The sequence below is a fragment of the Erinaceus europaeus genome, chromosome 1 (genome assembly GCF_950295315.1).
Source record: "Erinaceus europaeus chromosome 1, mEriEur2.1, whole genome shotgun sequence".
Classification (NCBI taxonomy): domain Eukaryota; kingdom Metazoa; phylum Chordata; class Mammalia; order Eulipotyphla; family Erinaceidae; genus Erinaceus; species Erinaceus europaeus.
The window spans coordinates 107,751,008-107,773,347 of NC_080162.1; the positions used below are offsets into that span (position 1 = coordinate 107,751,008).

A 22,340-nucleotide genomic window follows, 5' to 3' on the forward strand; every position below is an offset into this window, starting at 1 on the left:
AATCCCTGGCAGCACATGTACCAGATTGATGTCTGGTTCTTTCTCTCTCTTCTCTTATCTTTCTCATTAATAAATAAAACCTTTAAAAAAACACCCCATAAACCACCCTGACTCTAAGATCACTGTGTCTTTTTTCTGAAGTGGTTTCACACCTACCTTTTCCCCAGGAGTGACTGATATCCTCCAGACACAGTGGGAATAGGAAGGGTAGCCATTGGGGAAACCAGGAGCAGAGAAGTTTCCTGCCGTGTCCTGCAGGGTCTCGCCACACGCTGCACAGGCAAAATGACAACTGTGAATCTGCTCCTCATAAGAGCTTCCCAGCTAAGCAGCCCTTAAACAAGGCTGCTGAGCAGATGCACCCCTGACCAGAGAAAGCCCTCAGAACATGAGGGTGAGGACCAAGCCAGGGAGGCTGACCTTTCCCTGGCTAGCATAAACCCCAAACTGGGTCTGATCATCAATGTGGAACACCATGAAGGACTTGCTTCTTTGAACCTCAGTACTAAGCACAGCCTAGAGGGGGGACTTGAATCCTAGCTCCCTCAGCCTGCTATGTGGCAAAGGTAAGTTTCCCAGCTTCACTGGGCCTTGGCTGTCTCTGTGCAATCCGTGAGACCTAGAGCATTAGTGAAACTATCCGCATTCAGTGAACTGGATCAGCCAGGGCTTGGAACATAGGGGGCTCTGGGCATAGCAGTCACAATATTCACAGTGGAGAGAATTCCGGAAAGTGCAAGTAGGTGAAACAGAAAGACAAGGAAATGCTGGGAAACTCATTTCAGCTGTGAGTTTGGGCCATGCCTCTTCTCTATGTGCAATCGACTTCTGAAAGAGCTGTGAAAATTAGTAAAGGGGACTAGGAAATTAGCCAGAGTGGGTGGGCAGGCAATGGTGCACCGGGTTAAGCACAGATAATTATGAATTGCAAGGACCAATAGTGCAAGGATCCTGGTGCAAGCCCTGGGCTCCCCACCTGCAGGGAGTTCGTTTCACAAGTAGTGAAGTAGGTCTGCAGGTGTCTATCTTTCTCTCCCCTCTCCCCTCTCAATTTCTTTCTGTCCTAAAAATTGAAAGGAAAAAAAAAAGGCTGCCAGGAGTAGTGGATTCATAGTGCCGGTACCAAGCCCCAGCAATAACCCTGGAGGCAAAAAAAGAAAAAGAAAGAATAAAGAAGGAAAGAAATTAACCAGAGGCACAGAAATCTGGGGTATTCTCCAGGACACTATTTTACCTTTGAGTGAAGGTAATCGGGCTATGAATCTAGGTATGTGAAAAGTACTTCATGTAGTTTGCCCTTAAGGAAAAGAAATACAGGGACCTGCAGAATAGCTCATCTGGATAGTGCTCTTGTCTTGACATGTTCAAAACCCAGGTGTGAGCCTGCCCCCACTGCACTGGAGGAAGCTTTGGTACTGAGGTCTCTCTCTCTCTGTATCTCTCTCCCTCCCTCTCTCTCTCTCTCTTTATCCCTCTCTCCCTCTCTCTCCCCTATTCTCTCTCTCTCTCTCTCTCCCCTATACTCTATCCACTATCCCCTCTCGCTCTGTTTCTATCTAGAAAACGTTACTTGGAGGGGGCCATGCACTGGTGTACCTGATTAAGTACACAAGGATCCCGGTTTGAGTCTTGGCTCCCCACCTGCAGGGGGAGTTGCTTCACAAGTGGTGTAGCAGGTCAGGTGTTTATTTCTCTTTCCCTCTCAATCTCTCTCTCCTCTCTCAATGTCTCTCTGTCCTATCCAATAAAATGGAAAAAATGGCTGCCAGGAGCAGTGGATTCGAAGTGCCACCACAGAGCCCCAGCAATAACTCTGGAGGCAACAACAACAAAGAAAAGTTAGCTTGGAGTGGTGAAGCCCCCAGTGATGACAGAAAAAAAAATTTTTAAGTAGCTATATGAGTAAGCTTGGAAGTTGTAGGTTTCTATCCCCCTCATTTCCAGGGATTCAGATGCCTGAGCCAAAGCCACTGTACTTGCTACCTTGCCCCCCATCCTGTAGGGGCCTCTCTGAAGTGTGGGAAATGGTGGTCTTTATGCAGAAGGATGCACTCCAGCCTCTGCAAGAAAGTCTCTCTTGTTTTCAGTTCTGACTTGAAACTACCTGATGCTACAGTTTTGGGAGCGGCTACAGGAAGGGAGAGCTGGGGAATGGCCCACCACCAACCTCAGGAAATCCTGGATGTCAGGGATTCAATATCACTTTACCCAACAACTGCCAGGCATCATGAGGATTATGCCCAGCAGTCAACACCCCCTGAGGGTGCTATGGAAATTACTTCAGAATAATCATTAACATTTTGCAAGAACAAATACATTACTGTATGGCTCCAGGGTACTTCCAGCTGCCTAAAATCCTGTTGAGAAGTGAAAGGCATACACGCTATAACTAAATAAATACTATGGCATTTCCCAGGGAAGGCTATCCAGTTTCTCTTTCAATTCAGCAAGGTTACATGATACGTGTGTCCTACATTTCAGCCTTAACATACCCCTAGATGACTAATAGCTGGACAGAAATTCTAGTTCCTAGAGTTTCATAGTGGAGCAAGCCCCCACATGGTCCTGGGCACACCCTGTGAGCCCCCAGACCATGGTAATGTAATAGCTCAGGTTTTCTTTTCTCTTTCTTTTTCCTTTCTTTTTTGCCTCCAGGGTTATTACTGAGGCTTGGTGCTATGAATCCACTGCTCCTAGTGGCCATCTTTTTTCGTTTTACTGGACTGGACAGAGAGAAATTGAGAGAGGAGGGGGGATAGAGAGGAAGAGAGAGAGAGAGAGACCTACAGACCTGCTTTGTCCCTTATGAAGTGTGCCCCCTGAAGGTAGGCAGCCAGGGGCTTGAACTGGGATCCTTGTACAGGTCCTTGCACTATGTGCGCTTAACCAAGTACACCACTTCCTGGCCCCCAACAGCTCAAACTTTCTAAAATGATGTCTATATTCTATGATCAAATTATGTATCTGATTTGAAGTGGCTTAGAAAAGTTATCAGATTTGTGGGTAATGTGGTTTTCTTCCTCCTCTTTGCAGCACTGTGCTTTATTCTGTCCCCCCAGTGATAAAATATGACTGCTGTATGTATTACAGTAATGACCTGGCCTGAAGCTCAACAGCGTAAGGGGGGCAGATGTGAGTTTATTCACCCCCTGGGGCTGCAGAGGCTCTGAAGAAGCTGGAAGATGCTGAGGCCAAGGGAATGAAAGGTAAAAAGGACACATTCAAAAGGCAGGGACTTCAGGCAGAGAAGAGAACATTGGCTCAAATCCTTGTCTCCTAGTCAAACTCGGTCTCCAGTGGCAGACTGCTGACAACTGACCAGCAAGCTGGATGGGTAGGAGGCCTCTCAGGACCAAAGAAGTGACTTTCCCAGCACTGGGACATTCTTTACCTTGTGTTGTTTGGGAACCTGACTTGTACCCTTCTAAAGTCATTCACCTTCTTTCTCTGACTTCTGCAAAACTCTAAGTTTTTATTTTGTCAAACTCCTACTTTTATTTTGTCATAGCTCCTACTCCCACAAAAAGGAGAGGCCCTTTTACCATTATGGGATACACCCTGAACTGGACTTGTGTTCACAATTCCACTAAGCTCATTTGTTTTCTACCTTTATTGGGAAAATTGATGGTTTACAGTGGACAGTTAAATACAGTAGTTGGTACATGTGTAAGATTTCTCACAGGGCTATCTAGCTGCCCTGTAACATTTCTCACTTTACCATATAACACTCTAACCCCCCATGGAGGTCTTCCTCTACTATCATGTTCCAGGACCTGAACACTCCCCCACCACCTCCCACCCCAGAGTCTTTTACTTTGGTGCAATGCACCAAATCCAGTCCAACTTCCATCCACTAAGCTTTCTTATCTTCTAAAGATCACAGTTTTGCCTAACAATTCCCAGGCTTCCAACAACTGAAGCTGTGGGCTCCAAAATCTATTATTTAGTCTACTACCTGTAATTCTGTCACCATGTGGACTTCTGACACTGTCTAGCCCCTCCTATAGGCAGCACATTGGAAGTGATGGCTGCTGAGGTCTAATTCTATCAGGTTCCCCTAGATGTTTTCCCAGCAAACAGGAAGGCTTGCAATGGCAGTCTCAAGACATCCTGGGATTGACAGCTACCTGGGCATTTGTACAGCTTCCTGGCTTGAGCTATGTCTCCCTGGCTGAGCCGCACACGCTGGCCAATGGTTGGCCTGACGCCATTGTCATCACGACGTGGAAGGATGGTGTCCAAGAAAACTCCTCTGCAGGAAGAAAAAAAAGTGAAAGAAAAGGAAAGAGAATTGGTGTACTGAACCAAAGTAAAAGACTCTGGGGTGGGGAGGAGGGTTCAGGTCCTGAAACATGATGGCAGATGAGGACCTAGTGAGGTTTGAATCGTTATATAGAAAAAAGATAAATGCTACACATGCACAAATCACTGAATTTTTTTACCATTGACTGTAAAGCATTAATCCCCCAATAAAGAAAAAAAAAAGAAATAAAGAAAAGGAAAGAGAAATCAAGGCTGCTAAATCAAGTGTGCAGGGACTGACAGTCTTCCTTCATTTCTTCATCCATAATCCCATCAACATTCCTATTCTAAGGCCTTCCCCGCCCAGCCTGGCATGACCCAAGGGATTTCCTTCACTCAGGATGACATGTTAGCAATTTGTTTCACCAGCTGCTTGCTCACTTTCCAGTGGAAAATGACTTTAAAAAAGGCTTTTTTTTACCCCTCTCATATTAATTGTGATTTATATGATTACAAGTTAATAGACTGTACATAAACACCATTCCTACCACCAAAAGACTGTGTCCCATCCCATCTTCCTCCTTCCCCCACACACCCCAGTGAAGCTGAACATCCACCCTCACCCTCAACCCAGAGATTTTTACTTTGGTGCCCTACTCCAAACTCAGTCAAATCCTGTTTTGGGTTTCTCTTTCGGTTCTTCTTTCTCAACTTCTGTTTATGAGTGGGATTATCCTATACTCATCTTTGTCTTTCTGACTTAGCTCACTTAACATAATTCCTTCTAGCTCCATCCAAGATGGGTCAGAGAAGGTGGGTTCATTGTTCTTAATAGCTGCATTGTATACCATTGTGTATATATACCACAGCTTTCTCAGCCATTCATCTGTTGTTGGGCATCTGGGTTGCTTCCAGGAGCTACTCTCTTCCCTGATCCACCTTTCTGGTCCTTTTTCCAGCCATGACATCATCTCCCCAGACAATAACTTAGATCCACCTGCATATCAGATGTCAGGCTCAGGGAAAAATAAAAACAAACTAGTATAGTCATTGGCTCTTTGGAATATAACTAAAATAGGCCTACTAACTATCTACAAAACAGAGACCCCCCCCCAACTCTTCATATGAACTTTTCCAGCCTTTAGGTTCATGATTAGTCAACAATTTGTTTGGCTTTATATATTAACTCTTTTTTCAGCCACCAGGTTCCAGATGCTACCATAATGCCAACTGGACTTCCCCGGGCAGATGAACCCACCAATGTGTCCTGGAGCCCTACTAGGGAAAGAGAGAGGCAGGCTGGGAGTATGGATCGACCTGCCAATGCCCATGTTCACCGGGGAAGCAACTACAGAAACCAGACCTTCCACGTTCTGCACCCCATAATGACCCTGGGTCCATACTCCCAGAGCAATAAAGAATAGGAAAACTATCAGAGGAGGAGATGGGATACAGAGTTCTGATGGTGGGAACTGTGTGGAGTTGTACCACTCTTATCTTATGGTTTTTGTCAGTGTTTCCTTTTTATAAATACAAATTTTAAAAAATAAAAAAAAAATTAAAAAGACATTTTTAAAAAAAATTGTGATCAATAGTGGTTTACAAGATTACAGAATTCCACATTGCACCCACCAGTAACATTCTTTTTTTAAAAAAATATTTATTTAATTTATTTATTCCCTTTTGTTGCCCTTGTTGTTTTATTGTTGTAGTTCTTGATGTCGTTGTTGTTGAATAGGACAGAGAGAAATGAAGAGAGGAGGGGAAGACAGAGAGGGGGAGAGAAAGATAGATACCTGCAGACCTGCTTCACCGCTTGTGAAGTGACTCCCCTGCAGGTGGGGAGCGGGGGTCTCGAACCGGGATCCTTATGCTGGTCCTTGTGCTTTGCGCCATGTGCACTTAACCTGCTGCGCTACTGCCCAACTCCCAACCAGTAAAATTCTATGTCTCTAGCCTCCCAATGATAACCGTACAGTTCTCACAGTCTTTTTTTTTTTTTTTTTTAGGCAGAGGCAGAGAGACAGAGTGGAAGAGAGGGGACTGGGTGGTGGTACACCCTGTTAAGTGCACACAGTATGAAGCGCAAGGACCCAAGCGAAAATCTGGGTTTGAGCCCCCTCCCCATCTGCAGGGGGAAACACTTCATGAGTGGTGAAGAAAGTCTGCAGGTGTCTCTCTTTCTCTCTCCTTCTCTATCTCCCCTTCCTCTCTCAATTTCTCTCTATCCTATCCAATAAAATGGAAAAAGATGGCCGTCAGAAGCAGTAGATTCATAGTGCTGAAGCTGAGCCCCAGTGATAACCCTGGAGGTATTAAAAAAAAAAAAAAGAAAGAAAAGAAAAGAGTGAAAGAGACCACAGCACCAACATTTCCTTCCATGCAGTAGGGGCTGGGTTTGAACCTGATTTCCAGCTCACATGGCAAAGCAGTACATTAACCAAGTGAGCGATTTTACAGACCCTTCACAAAAGTCTTTGAGATAGTTTGTTTGCTTATGGGCTTCCCCCCGCCAAGTTCATGTGTATCAGTTCTCTAGATTGCACATGAGTGAAACCATCTGGTAGTTGGAATATGACTCTTATGTTTAAAAAAAAATGCCCCAGTTTATTTATTTATTTCTCTCTTTCACTCTTCCTCTCTTGTTTCATAGGAGCACTTTTCAAGTCTGGTTGATGATAATACCTGGGTTTAAACCTGAAATCCAGGAGCCTCAGGCATGAAAGTCTTTTGCATAATGACTGTCCTTCCTCCCACCCTCTGGCTCTGCAGTCACAAAAACTGTGGGGATGTGGAGGAGAGGTAAAGTAAAGAGTTTTACCCTTTAGTTCTTTGTGTTCAAGGACTTTTGTTGCTATAGTTCTTGTGTTACCAAATGACCTACATGCTCTGAAAGACTGGATGGTTTCATTCATATGTGCTGTATAAAGGGCTGAAATGCAACAAGTAAAGCCATGGGCCCTTTGGAATATACCTAAAATAGACCTACCAGCTTTTTCCAAAACGGAGACCCCAAATTCTCATCTTCAATATTCTTGCCTTTAGGTTCATGATTAGTCATGTCTTTTTCAGCCACCAGGTTCCAGATGATACCATGATGCCAACGTGACTTCTATGGGCAGATGACCCCACCAATGTGTCCTGGAGCCCCACCTCCCCAGACCCCTTCCCCACTAGGGAAAGAGAGAGACAGGCCAGGAGTATGGATCGACCTGTCAACGCCCATGTTCAGCAGGGAAGCAATTACAGAAGCCAGACCTTCCACCTTCTGTATCCCATAATGATCTTGGGTCCATACTCCCAGAGGGATAAGGAATAGGAAAGCTATCAAGGGAGGGAATGGGATATGGAGTTCTGAGGTGGAATTGTACCCCTCTTATCCCATAGTCTTGCCAATATTTCCATTTTATAAATAAAAATTAAAAAGAACTGAAATGTATGGACAGTGTCTCTAAGACTTTGTGAAAATTATGGTTGTCACGGAAGAGGAGGGATGAGGAAGCAGAACTCTGGTGGTGTGTGTGGTGTGAAACCACACCCCTGTAATCTTGTAAACCATTATTAAATAACTAATTAAAATACAGGTAAAAAATAAGCCCTGGGAGTCGGGCAGTAGCACAGTGGGCTAAGTGCACAAGGCGTGAAGCGCAAGGACCAGTGTAAGGATCCTGGTTCAAGCCCCCGGCTCCCCACCTGCAGGGGAGTCGTTTCACAGGTGGTGAAGCAGGTCTGCAGGTGTCTATCTTTCTCTCACCCTTTCTGTCTTCCCTTCCTCTGTCCATTTCTCTCTGTCCTATCTAACAATGATGACATCAATAACAACAACAATAATAACTACCACAACAATAAAAAACAACAAGGGCAACTAAAGGGAAAACAAATATAAATTTAAAAAAAATTTTAAAATAAATATGCCCTATCTGTCCTAGTTCTACTTTCTGGTTCCTGTTTATTAACAATTTTGTCTCAACTTAGGTCATGCCACCTTCCAGACACCAAGTTACAGATGCTACCGTGACTCCATCCCAACTTCTCTGGGCAGGTGACCTCACCAATGTGTCCTGGACCCTCGCATCTCCAGAGGTCTGGTCCATTAGGGAAAGACAGAAACAGAACGGGGGTATGGATTGACCTGTCAATGCCCATGCTCCGTGGAGAAGCAATTACAGAAGCCAGAACTCCTACCTTCTGCTCCCCATAAACAATCTTGATCCATACTCCCAATGGGGGGAGAAGTGATAGGATGAAGATAAGAGGGCTCTGAACTCCAGCTCCATCAGCACCCAGAGAGAGAAGGGGAAGGAGAGGGACATATGGAGGTAGTAATGTTGTCATGAGTGGCTTGGAAGGGAAGAGAGGATTGAGTCAGAAAAAAGGGGTGGCAATTATGTATAAATGTGGACAGATAGTTGTAGAGAAGATGGTTGGCCCATGTCTACAACCTTAGGGGAACTGTGGTGGATTGCAGTGGGGAGACTAAAGATTCAGGGCTCTGGTGGTGGGAAAGGTGTGGATTTAAAACTCTGTTGACATGCAATTTTGTAAAATAAAGATAACAAGTAAAAAAATACTGGAGTAAGGATCCTGGTTCGAGCCCCTGGCTCCCCACCTGCAGGGGAGTCGCTTCATAGGCGGTGAAGCAGGTCTGCAGGTGTCTATCTTTCTCTCCCCCTCTGCCTTCCCCTCCTCTCTCCATTTCTCTCTGTCCTATCCTACAATGATGACATCAATAACAACAAGGAAAACAACAAGGGCAACAAAAGGGAATGAATAAATAAATAAATAAATAAATAAATAAATGGTGCTGGATATCCTATCCAGTAAAACTTTAAAAAAACAAGTAAAAAATAAAAAAAAAAAAGGAAAAAGAAAAATCAACCCCTCCCAAAAAAATATACCCCAATTCAGTGGCCCAGAAGCTTCCTTACTGATGTGCATTGAGCATGTCCACAAAACCTCTGACAGCCAGGTCCCAGTGCCACCAGGCTACACAGCTGCAGGGTGAATCATTCAGACTGCAGTATGAGCAGCCCACCCCCCCAGTTGTGTGACGGGGCAGTACTAAATACTGGAGCAGCTCTAAAGACAGCTGGGCATCAGGAGAGTGAGAGTCTAAGGGTCCTGTCAGCAAGTGTTGGTGATAATGGGGATTAGAGTTTAGAGGCCCTTGCTGGGAAGAATAATCCTATAGGAAAATGAAATGAATTCAGAGAATGGGATGTAGATAGAGAGCCTTGGTCTAGTGATTCCTCTCCCTTCTCCTCCTCTCCTCTCCTCTCCTCTCCTCTCCTCTCCTCTCCTCTCCTCTCCTCTCCTCTCCTCTCCCCTCCCCTCCCCTCCTCTCCCCTCCCTCCCCTCCTCTCCTCTCCTCTCCTCTCCCTTCCCCTCCGCTCCCCTCTTCTCTTCTCCTCCCCTCATCTCCCCTCCCCTTTCCTCCCCTTCACTTTCCTCTCCCCTCCCATACCCTCCCCTCATCTCTTTTCCCTTGCTTTCCCCTCCCTTGCTCTACTGACCCCTTCCTTCCTTCTTTTGCCTCCAGTCACTGAGGCTTGGTGTCTGCACTAGGAATCCACCACTCCTGGTGGCCATTTTTTCTCCCCCCCCCCTTCTATTTTATTAGATAGGACAGAGAGAAATTGAGAAGGAAGAAGGAGACAGAAGAGAGAGAGAGAGAGAAAGATAGACCCCTGCAGACCTACTCCACCACTTAGCCTTTTTAAAAAAATATTTATTCCCTTTTGTTGCCCTTGTTTTATTGTTGTAGTTATTGTTGTTATTTATGTTGTCATTGTTGGATAGGACAGAGAGAAATGGAGAGAGGAGGGAAAGACAGAGGAGGAGGAGAGAAAGATAGAAACCTGTAGACCTGCTTCACTGCTTGTGAAGCGACTCCCCTGCAGGTGGGGAGCTGGGGGCTGGAACTGGGATCCTTACCGGTCCTTGCGGTTGGTGCCACATGTGCTTAACCTGCTGTGCTACTGCCCGACTCCCACCACTTACCCTTTTAGGCACTGATGGTCTGCAAAACAAAGATAGGGCTTGGCCTGTGCCTTAAGAAATCATCCATCAGCTCTGAGTTCTCAAATAAAGATACCCTTCTACTAAAGACCTGTCTTCTCATCCCCTGTATAGTGGCTGATACAAACTCTAGAATATCATTCCTCACAGTCTGGGTTCAGTTAAGGGGGTGGGGGAGGAACTTGCAATGAATTAAAAGAAATAAAGTGGGAAGGAGATGGCTCAGTTGTGTCAGCCATCAGTAGTGATGTTATTTGCTATCCCTGCCCCCACACGCAAACATTCTGTAAGTCATTTTCTGCTTTTTCACAGAATGAAAAATGGTGTTCATATCAGTTCTTGAGAATATGTTGGCAGTAACACTACTGAGTGGGCAAAGGAAAACTTTTGACAAAAAAAAAAAGATGTGATCCATGGGACCAGGCAGTGGCATGCCGGGTTGAGTATGAAGCACAAGGACACACACAAGCATCCCAGTTTGAATTCCCGGCTCCCCATGTACGGGGGCAGGGGGTCACCTCACAAGTGGTGAAGCAGGTCTGCAGGTGTCTTTCTCTCCCCTCTCTATTGTCCCCAACTCTCTCAATCTCTCTGTCATATCAAAAAGAGGGGAAAAAAGTGAGCCTAGAAAGTCCACCAGTTAGAATGAAATGCCTGAGATGTCATCTCAAGTCTGTGTTCCAGTGGGCAGGTAATTTGAGCTCTGAGACTTGGTTTCCTCATATGTATTTGTGTGTCTGAGAGAGAATATATATATTTCTTTGCCTCCAGGGTCATCGCTGGGACTCGGTGCCTACACTATGAATCCACTGCTCCTGGAGGCTATTTTTTCCCTTTTGTTGCCCTTGTTGTTTATTGTTGCTGTTGTTATTATTATTGTTGGGTTGCATTGGATCGACCTTCTTGTGGTGCATCCCGTGAGTACCCATTCATTGGGGAAACTGACGATCCTTCCTAGCCGACTGAATCCACATGAATCCCAGTCACTTTCAAAGCCAGCAACAAGCAGCTCCTGACAGCTTTCAACCTGATGCTGTTGACTGGCTACGGAAGAAGGGCAAACGCTAGAAGAAGATTATTATTGTTGTTATTAGTGTCATTGTTGTTGGACAGGACAGAGAGAAATTGAGAGAGGAGGGGAAGACAGAGAGGGGGAGAGAAAGATACCTGCAGACCTGCTTCATCGCTTGTGAGCCTTAACACAAAGATACCCATTGGAGAACACAGACTTTAGGAAATCAGTAGAAAGGGTAATGCTAATTCCAAAATAACCAAAGCCATTTGGAACTCTGGGGAGCTAGGGGGAGAAGACAGCTGTCATAGGTTGTAAAAATAATGAATGGGTGATCTGGGAGGTGGCGCAGTTTTAAAGCTTTGGACTCTCAAGCATGAAGTCCCAAGTTTGATCCCTGGCAGCACATGTGCCAGTGTGATGTCTGGTTCTTCTTTCTCTCTCCTCCTATCTTTCTCATAAAAAAGTAAAATCTTTAAAAAAAATGATGAGTGGTGCCTCCTGTTTGCCACATCCTTTTACAAAGTAAAGTTGCTACTCCCCCCATTAAGAGGTAGAATCCGCTGCTCATTTGCGTCTGGACTGGCCTTGTAACTTTCTTTGGCCAGTGGAATATGATAGAAGTAATGCCATGAAAGATCTTTATCAACTAAAGAACAACTGTTGTCTCTATTACAACCTTTATTAGAATCACCAAACAAGTTAATGCAGTAAACCTCAAGGTTAGCTTAGACCCCACTAAAATACTAGATGTATTTCTTCCCCAACTTGAGACGAGACCACACAAACCTAATACTGGTTTAGATACAACAAACAGAGCTCAATGTTTTAAGAACTAGGAGAAAGTCTAAGCTTATCAGGGGAAAAGGGGACTACAAAAGCGGGAAAAGGGCAAGAGACAGGCTCACTTAATGATGGCCTTCTTGGTTACTGCCAGGTCACCCCACCACCTGGGGCCTTAGCCAGGGAATCCTTGGATCCTCATAGATTCAGTGGGCCTAGACCTCTAATTGATCTCTCTCTCCACCACCACTAGTCACTTCCATCAGGAACTTCATTATTAGTCCTCTTGTGGGCTTCTTTATGGCCATATTCTAACCATAACAGTGGTAACGACTGCCCCACTCTCTGAAGAGAGGCTGGGTCATCCTACTCTTCCACATGAGGAAAACGGGTCCTGGAATGAGTACTGCTTAGAATGTTCCCAGCTGTGACCATGAATTGCAAACACAGACTGACAGAGGTTATACAGTGCTAAATAAGGATAGATATGGGGCCCAGGTCAGATCCACATGGTAAGCATTTAATTGTATATTTTCTTCAAGTTTGGGAGCTACTCTGCTTTGATACAGCTTTCTAGTCCTAGTCTCAACTCTGACTCCATCTTCTCAGACAGTATTTTTAGTTCACCTGCAGGTTAGCTATCATTACCATAGTAATGGGCCCCTAGGAACATACCTAAAATAGACTTTCTAACTTCTTTTTTTAAATTTGTTAATATTATTTATTTTCCCTTTTGTTGTCCTTGTTTTTTTCTTGTTGTTGTAGTTATTGTTATTGATGTCATCGTTGTTAGATAGGACAGAGAGAAATGGAGAGAGGAGGGAAGACAGTAAGGGGGAGAGAAAGACAGACACCTGCAGACCTGCTTCACCGCCTGTGAAGCGACTCCCCAGCAGGTGGGGAGCCGGGGGCTTGAACCAGGATCCTTACTCTGGTCCTTGCGCTTCACGCCACGTGTGCTTAACCCACTGTGCTACTGCCCAACTCCCAACATTCTAACTTCTATCCACCCTAAAATCTCTAATTCCATCTGCTCTATTTCTACTTTCTGGTTCCTGCTCATTAGACATTTTGTTCTGCTTTATATCTTACTGTCTTTTAGCCACCAAGTTCCAGATGCTATCATGACTTCATCCTGAACTCTCTGAGCAGATGACTTCACCAGTATGTCCTGAAACCTTACCTCCCCAGAGCCCTACCCCACTAGTGGGAAGACAGAAACAGGCAGGGGGTGGGTTATGGATCCACCTGCTGATGTCCATGTCTAGTGGAAAAGCAATTACAGGTGCCAAACCTTCCACTTCTTGCACCCCCAAAACAATTTTAGTTCATACTCCCAGAGGGGTAAATGTTAGGGGAAGATGACCAGAGGACTCTGAACTCAAGTTCCATCACAACCCAGAGAGACAAGAGGGGGGGGGAAATTAAGGACACTCAGAAGTAGTAGGTTTGACTTAGAAAGAAAAAGAAGGCAGGACCATAGAAAAAAAAAGTATATATATATATATATATATATATATATATATATATATATATAGACAGACAAGTTATAAAAACAACAGTCAACCTTATCTGTGACCTTGGGAGAAGTAATGCAGTTTTCAGTGGATGTAATGGGGACAGAGAACTCTGGTGATGGGAAAGGTGTGGAATTATACTCCTGTTACCCTATAATTTTGTAAATAAATATTAAATTACTAATAATTTTTTTTTAAAAAAGAAGAAGCGATGCCATGTAACTTCCAGAGCCTGGGTTTCCATGAGTCTCACAGTCTCCTAATCTGTCCTTTAGGAATTCCTTGTTTTAAATTTATTTCTTAGAGAGATAGGAGGAGAGAGAGAGAGAAAGAGAACCAGAGCATCACTCTGATACATGTGTTGCCAGAGATTGAACTCGGGACCTCATGCTTGTAAGTCTAATGCTTTACCCATTGCATTACCTCCCAGGCCACTGATTTAGAAATTCTGAGTTCCCATTCAAGTGATTGGATGACAAGAGGCCACCTGGAGGAGAACCAAGAGACCCCAGCAGACAGACAGGCAGCACAAAGGAAAGACGTGGTGGCCGTCTTAGATTCCCCAGCCCAAGCACACAGTCATTCATTATCACTGCAAGAGTGATCCCTAGCAAGGTCAGAGAGTGACCCATAATATTGTAAAATACAAGTTTTTTTTTTTTAACTACTCCATTAGAGGACAAATTTATCCTTCAGAAAAAAAAAAAAAAAACAGTACAGTGGCAGTGGAAGAAATCTGCTTTCCTTCAGTTCCTGCAAAGAAGCAGCTCTATGGATCTGCCCATTACACCTATGTGCTCTTCTCCCTCTGAGAGGTTCTGAATGTTTTTGATGTAGGACTGTAATTTCATAGTCACTGATAACATGATGCAGAGTGACAAGTGCACATAGTAGTTATCTATATATAGATATATTATAGTAGTTATCTCCTGAGGGACAAAAGGGGATGATATTATGAGCCAGAGAGCACAGGAAGCAAATAAAATTTTTTTTAAAACAACAACCAACCAGTCAACACCCATGTTCAGCAGGGAAGCAATTACAGAAGCCAGACCTTCTACCTTCTGCAACCCACAATGACCCTGGGTCCATGCTCCCAGAGGGATAGAGAATGGGAAAGCTATCAGGGGAGGGGGTGGGATATGGAGATTGGGTGGTGGGAATTGTGTGGAGTTGTACCCCTCCTACCCTATTGTTTTGTTAATTAATCCTTTCTTAAATTAAAAAAAAAAATACTAGTGCCGGAAGACACCCTCTCCACATTCTTGCTTGGGTTTCTAGCTTTAGATTTCTGCCTAGTAGGTGGCACAAAGCAGGTACTGAGAAGGCACTGTGGTTCTCCAACCCACCAGAGTAATTAATCCAAAACTCCCTTCACATCAGATACTTGTAGATTCCCCCTTGCAAAGCAACATGTGTAAGTGGAAAGAACTTCAGTAGGAATAATGGAAATCACTTCCCTCATTTAGTCTCCAGCATCACTGATCTCATTGTCTCCTTTGACTCATTCATTCATTCATTCACTCATTCATTCCCTATCTATCTAGTGAAGGCCTGCTTCATGCCAGGCATCAAGTTGAGTCCTGAGTCCCAGAAGAGAATAAGGCAGCCTCTATCTTCAAAAATCTCGGCCTAGTGATGGCAAAGGGAATGCAACAGACCAAGAGTAATTGATAAATCATCTAACAATAATAATGATGATGAATAAAGAAATCATAACACAATACAAAGAGACCATTAGAGAAACAAGATCCAAGGTATAAACTTTTCACTTGGGATGATCTGACAAAAATTAATACTTGGTCTCTACTTAGCAGGCCAAAGTCACTGGGGTTGATCCAATATTTTCGAGGATGTAAGTCAGTCCAGTCCAAGACCCAAGCACCACCTGTCTGACTGCGGTAGGACGGTCCTCTTCCTTTACATCTCATCTGTGCCAGATTAAAGTACAGCATGAAATATTTGAACTGGAAGAGACTAGAAAATACCAAGTCCAATCCTCCTAAGACCCAGGAAAGTAGTGATGTTTATTCATCTAAGAGAGAGAGAAATTGAAAGGGTAGGAGGAGATAGAGAAGAGAAAGACAGATACCTGCATCACTAATTTACCACTCATGAAGCTTATCCCCTGCAGGTGGAGACTGGGTACTTGAACCTGGGTCCTTGTACATTCTAACATGTGTGTTAATCCAGTGCATCACTGTCCAGCCCCCAAAGCGGTGACTTGACTCAAGCGATAGCTGCCCCCCAGTAGCAAGGTTCCTGGGTGAACTGGGACTTGAACTCAGTCCTCTCAATTCAATTATCTTTTCATCACATCATGTTAACCCTTACCTCCTCTGATGAAAACTCAGAAAAGAGAATAAACTAGCTCACTCCTCTGCTATTTGTTCAATGACATCTTCTACAGATCTCCACCCATAAGAGCTCTGGAGACGTCCTTCCTGGGTACAGGATAGAAATCATAACTCAATTGGCTCTGTGGCCAAAGGCTCTGTACCTTATTCAGGATACAGAGGCTCAAAGGGTCTCCCTTACAATTCTATGACTTTATCACCAGGATGATTTACACAGACTTACCCAAGTGCCTAGGAGCCTTGGATAAACAGCTTTCCTTTCATTCCCGAGAGCTGTGTGTCTCCTGAATTAATGGCTTCCTTTCTCTCTATGGGAATGGGGACTGATAACATGGATGGGTTCCCTCTTTCCTGGGACCATTAAATGGAATCCAAAGTTCAACTGAAATGTCTAGCCTATCCCTCCCAAGCACATACACAAGTCTCCGTACAGTTTTCCCGTGCCTTTTGTGTATATATATTGGGAATCAGCTCAAATCTTTCGGAATGAATAAATAAACCCCAAATTGAATCACCTGGTTTCTAGAGGAAACTAAAAAAGAAAGTGCCAGGAGAGAACATCTTTGCATTATGTCTCCTTCAACTCAAGACAGAAAGACAAGGTAGGGAAAACTGCTGTGTAAAAAGCACTTAGCACAGAAAGATAAAGATGAGTATGGGATGTTCCCACTCATCAACAGAAGTTGAGTAAGAAGATCTGAAAGGGAAACTAAAAGCAGGACCTGACTAAATTGTAAGTAGGGCACCAAAGTAAAAACCCTGTGGTGAGGGGTAGACATGCAGCTTCCTGGGCCAGTGGGGGGTGGGAGTGGGTGGGAGGGATGGGTCACCGTCTTTTGGTGGTGGGAATAGTGTTTATGTACACTCCTAGTAAAGTGTAGTCATATAAATCATTAGTTAATTAATATGAGAGGGGGGAAATTAATTGTATGTCTCGAAGTTTTTAAAACACAGACTGAGTCTTCTTAATATATAGGCTGTGTATTTGATATGCGGACTCTCTCAAAAGCCTAGACCAAGTAGATCAGAAGCAACCAATAGCACAGCTATATACAAGATACTGGGTACTGCACAGCAAACCCTAACAAAAGGACCTTTCAAAGTTAACCCAATTACCAAATAATGTGATGATAAAATTAACTATCCATTGTCTTTTTGAACCCTAAGACAGCAGGAACCTCACATCTCCACTATAGAGCCTCTACTTCCCCAGTCCTGGAACCTTTGGATAGGGCCCACTTTCCTGTATGCCTCTCCCAATCCATATCAAATAATATTGCATCTACCGATCGCAACCTAATCAACACAACGATTGCCACCTCAACATGCTTCAGCTCAGACTGTGTCCAGAGACTTCACGTGTGGAATGACAACCCTTCAGCTTCATTACTCGGGTGAGACCTTTCCTTTCATAGTTTTCTCTAATTCCATCCCAGGTGGTTCACTTTCTAACAAAGTCCCAAAACCTAGATATACACCAATTTCTGTGAGAGAGAGCATATGTTCACATGTATCCGTAAACTAGTGCAAAATATATACCTGAAAGCAGAAGTACACTAGAGTTTGCAGTGAGTACCCCCCTAACACTTCCTCTCCACTATTCCAAGCTTTGGGTCCATGATTGCTCAACAATTTGTTTGGCTTTGTATGTTAACTCTCTTTTCAGTCACCAGGTTCCAGATGTCATCAGGATGCCGGCCAGGCTTACCTGGACTGAAGACCCCACCAATATGTCCTGGAGCTCAGCTTCCCCAGAGACCCACCCTACTAGGGAAAAAGAGAGGCAGACTTGGGAGTATGGACCGACCAGTCAATGCCCAAGTTCAGCGGGGAAGCAATTACAGAAGCCAGACCTTCTACCTTCTGCAACCCACAACGACCCTGGGTCCATGCTCCCAGAGGGATAGAGAATGGGAAAGCTATCAGGGGAGGGGGTGGGATATGTGGGATATGGATATTGGGTGGTGGGAATTGTGTGGAGTTGTACCCCTCCTACCCTATGGTTTTGTTAATTTATCCTTTCTTAAATAAAATAAAAAAATAAATAATCAGTTAGCAGGGGCCTGGCGGTGGCACTCCTGGTTAAGCCGCTCACATTACTGTGCGCAAGAATAGAGGTTCAAGCCCCACCTGTAGGGGGAAAGCTTCATGGGTGGTGAAGTAGAGCTGTAGGTGTCTCTCTGTCTCTCTCCCTATTTCCCCTTCTCCTCTCCATTTCTCTCTCTCCAATAATAAAATTAATTACTCTTAGTCTAGAAACAAGGTCGTTTATGGAAAACACTTAACACACAGTCCAGTACAACACCAGCTTGTCAAAACGGGTCCTGCCAGTGATGGCAGTAATACCGTGCTTCACTTGGAGATACCACCTACTACCATGCATGGTCTTGCAGGCAGGAAATCTGGCTCTTTGCTCTCTAACCCCAGCTACCTGTGTGCCTTGTCTGCAGTCCTACTTTTCCCCCCTCTAATATAAATTTGTGATTTGCAACTGTCCAACTCTGATATAGTATCATTTCCAACAAACCAAACTTCTTCTAAGAGAACTAGGAAGCACCACTATGCCTACACCAAGGACGTGTTTGAAAAGGTCCCCTGCTTCCCCTAGCCCCCACCTAGCCATTTTGCACAGAGCCACTCAGTTATTATCTCCGCCATCTCCATAATTTCTCCTTTCCAGTTTGCTGCTTGTGACAGGAAGGCATGACGGAACACCAGCTTCACAATGGGATTCAATCTCATTAGCAGGAGCCTGATTAGATTATATTTCACTGCAGCCCAGAGGCCACTGGACTTCAAGGGCAGACACACCAACTGTGTAAGGGACATGCTCGGCAGATCTCCAGGAATCTGACCCTAGCCTGCGGCAGACATGGTAAAACTTAAAGGAGGCAGAAGTGCAGATTCTGACCTTGAGAAAGTGTTCCGGGCGTAGTGCATGATGCTGTCAAAGTCGTACGTCTCTCCCAGAGAACTCACTTCCCCGGCTTCCATTTTTAAGAAATTATACTCCTGACCTGTGACACAAGACTCTGTTAAAGGCTCTGAAAACCAAGACAGGCACCTGAAAGGAGGAGGGTTGAGGGTCGGGGGAGGAGGGAGAAGGAAGATTCACAGCAAGTTTTAGGGCTCTGTTAACTCCAGTCAGTCAAATGACTGGGTTTGTAGTAGTTCTTACTGCATTAAAAAAAAGTATTTAAAACACAGAACAAATCCCATCTTTTTCCAACTCTACCACCTACCACCCCTTTCTCTAGGCCAACGAAAACTCTGAAAGTAAGTGTGCAGGTCCTTTGTGCATGATGACTAAAAACAAAAAATACTAAAGTCATAGGCCCCTTGGAATATACCAAAATAGACTTCCTAGCTTCTTCCCACATTGAAGACCTTTAGTTTCAACTGCTATAGTCTCACTTTTAGAGGTTTTCTTTGCCTCCAGGGTTATTGATGGGGCTCAGTGCCTGCACCATGAATTCACTGCTCCTGGAGGCCATTCCCCCCACCCCCTTTGTTGCCCTTGTTGTTGTAGCCTTGTTGTGGTTATTATTGTTGTTGATGATGTCGTTCATTGTTGGATAGGACAGAGAGAAATCGACAGAAGAGGGGAAAGCAGAGAGGGGGAGAGAAAGATAGACACCTGCAGACTGGCTTCACTGCCTGTAAAGTGACTCCCCTGCAGGTAGGGAGCCAGGGGCTCGAACCAGGATCCTTATGCTGGTCCTTGCACTTTGTGCCACGTGTGCTTAACCTGCTGTGCTACCGCCCGACCCCCACCTTTAGGTTTCTGTTTACTAAACAATTTGTCCTACATTATATCTTAGTGCTTTCAGCCACCAAGTTGCAAACACTACCATGACACCATCCTGACTTTCCTGGGCAAATGACCTCACCAATGTGTCCTGGAGCCCCAACTCCCCAGAGCCCTGTCCCACTAAGGAAAAACAGAAACAGGCTGGGGGTATGGATCGACCTGTCAATGCTCATGCCCAGTGAAAAAGCAATTATAGAAGCTAGACCTTCCACCTTCTGCACCCCATAAAGATCTTCAGTCCTACTCCTAGAGGTATAAAGAATAGAGAACCTTCCAATGGGATACAAAACTCTGGTGGGTGTAATTGTATGGAATTGTACCCCTATTATCCAACAATCTTGTTAATCATTATTAAATCACTAATTCAAAAAAATCAAATACCCCAGATCTTGTTCCTGAAGTAATAAAAGAAAACAGAGTTCAGTTCAATCACACTGCACATACGACTCTTGGGAACATCTATAAGGTATTACGCAGAAAACTATTTCCATGGTCAATATGAGTTTCTGTATAAAATGTATGTAACATGTGGAGCATATTTTAAAATATTAGACACTTTATTTGCATTGCAGCAGAGCATTTCAAGGCAGAAATACTTTTTTACGTGTACTCATGTTCTAATTAGATTTAAGTTTCAGAAGAAATGCTGTTGCTTGAGTCAGAAGAAATGATACTCACAGAAGCAACCGGAAGTCTCTTTTTGGCCTATCAGCCTTGATGCTGCAAAACTGTCCTAGCAGATTCTGTTATTTTAGGAAATGGAGTTGGATCTCATTGTCCTTTACAACATGGAAAGTCACTGTGCTTCTAACCAACAAGCTATGCAAGCTAAACTTCCAGGAAGGGCCCCAGATGGACAGAGGCAGTTCTGGTCCCAATGTCTATGCAGTGAACTCACTGGCTCCGCACTTAACAAATGATCAACTGGTCAACTTCCAACATTTTCTCTTTCTCATTCCCAACTACCCACCACTCAGAGGTGCTACCTTCCTGGTCAGTGACTTTCAGGCTCTAACACAGGTCTCTTACCTGGCTGGATGTTTTCTCTGATGATGGTGACATGCTGGTCTCTGTCTGGACGGGTATGTTCATGCCAGAACCCAACCACGTGGCCTAGCTCATGTGCCACAATGCCAAACTTGTCACAGTTTTTCCCAATCGATATGGCCTGCGGGCCTCCTCCTCGGCGCCCAACATAAGAACAACAACTGAAGAGGTGCAGAAACATACATGTCAGCAGGTGAGGTGAGAGAATAATGACTCTAATGCCCATTCCCATGTGTAAGAATTAGATCCTTGCTGTTTATGCTGCTCTCACTTCCAAACTAACACAGAAATTGCTTCCAAAAATGACCCTTGATCTTTTTGGTGCTTTTGGATCTGCTTGAAAATTTGAATCAAGATAATGTTCTGTCTTCCTAGAGTAAAACATAGCCACTGCCTATTTCACCCTTTCATCCTCGTCCCTCCTAGATTATGAAAGGAGAGGAGCTGGAGGTAGCTGAATGTCTACAAAACATGAGTCTGGGTATAATTAGAGGGGTTGCCTTAGAGTCTTAGCTGATGACTCCCCTTCTGGACTTCATTATTTTTGAAATAATACATATTAACATTCCTAACACAGAAAAGTATACAAAGGAAATAAAAAAATGGCTCATAATCCCACCAATTACATTAACCCTACCAAAATTTGCACAAAAGCATATTCACTTTAAATACTTTTACTGTGTATACCAGTTTTTCGTAAGTTTAGTGTTTGCAACTGTGATAGCTTCATTATTATGTTTGGGTAGAGCCTCCTTTCCTACATTCCCCCCTCTACCTCCTTCTCTATTATTTACTTGCCCATTTTCTCTCTTACTTCTACCTGACTGTCCTTCTAGTAGAATGCAGGGTCTTCTTACTTAAGTTCTAAAATATTTATCTTGATAGGTACATGCCTATGTGGGCATGCATGTAGGCATTGTCTAAGTGAAAGGGCATGAGAATATTGATTGTTTCAGGGAATTCTGATATGATTACTGTGCTGAGTATTCCCACAACAGAAATAGTATATGTTTTCACTTTCACTTTTTCTTTTTTTATTATTTTTATTTATTTATAAAATGGAAACATTGATAAGACCATAGGATAAGAGGGGTACATTTCCACACATTGCCCATCCCCAGAGCTCCATATCCAATTCCTTCCCTTGATAACTTCACTATTCTTTATCCCTCTGGGAGTATGGACCCAGGATCATTGTGGGGTGTAGAAGGTGAAGGTCTGGCTTCTGTAACTGCTTCTCCACTGAACACGGGCGTTGGCAGGTCAGTCCATACTCCCAGCCTGTCTCTCTCTTTCCCTAGTGGGGCTGGGATCTAGGGGAGGTGGGGCTCCAGGACACATTGGTGGAGTCCTCTGCCCAAGGAGGACGGGTTGGCATCATGGTATCATCTGGAACCTGGTGGCTTCTCCCGAGATTTCCAGGTTGAAAGCAGCTTCCTTGCAAGGCTCACACCAGGTATTGTCTCCAAGCTGTCATCTTGGCTCTGCACCTCCCCCCCCAATTTTTCTTTTTTAAGGTTGCTTGGAGTTTTAGTACTGTCTTTCAATGTTAA

General features: G+C 44.2%; 1 protein-coding gene across 1 annotated transcript in view; it reads right to left on the reverse strand.

Moving 5' to 3' along the window:
• The window catches only part of TLL2 (tolloid like 2), a 219,481-nt gene that overhangs the window by 65,491 nt on the left and 131,650 nt on the right, over nt 1–22,340 (reverse strand). The window contains exons 6-9 of the mRNA XM_060192830.1: nt 20,770–20,948; nt 18,841–18,946; nt 4,128–4,252; nt 157–272 (exon numbers count right to left, since the gene is read on the reverse strand). Coding sequence (XP_060048813.1) covers nt 157–272; nt 4,128–4,252; nt 18,841–18,946; nt 20,770–20,948 — 526 coding nt within the window. The remainder of the gene's footprint in view (nt 1–156; nt 273–4,127; nt 4,253–18,840; nt 18,947–20,769; nt 20,949–22,340) is intronic.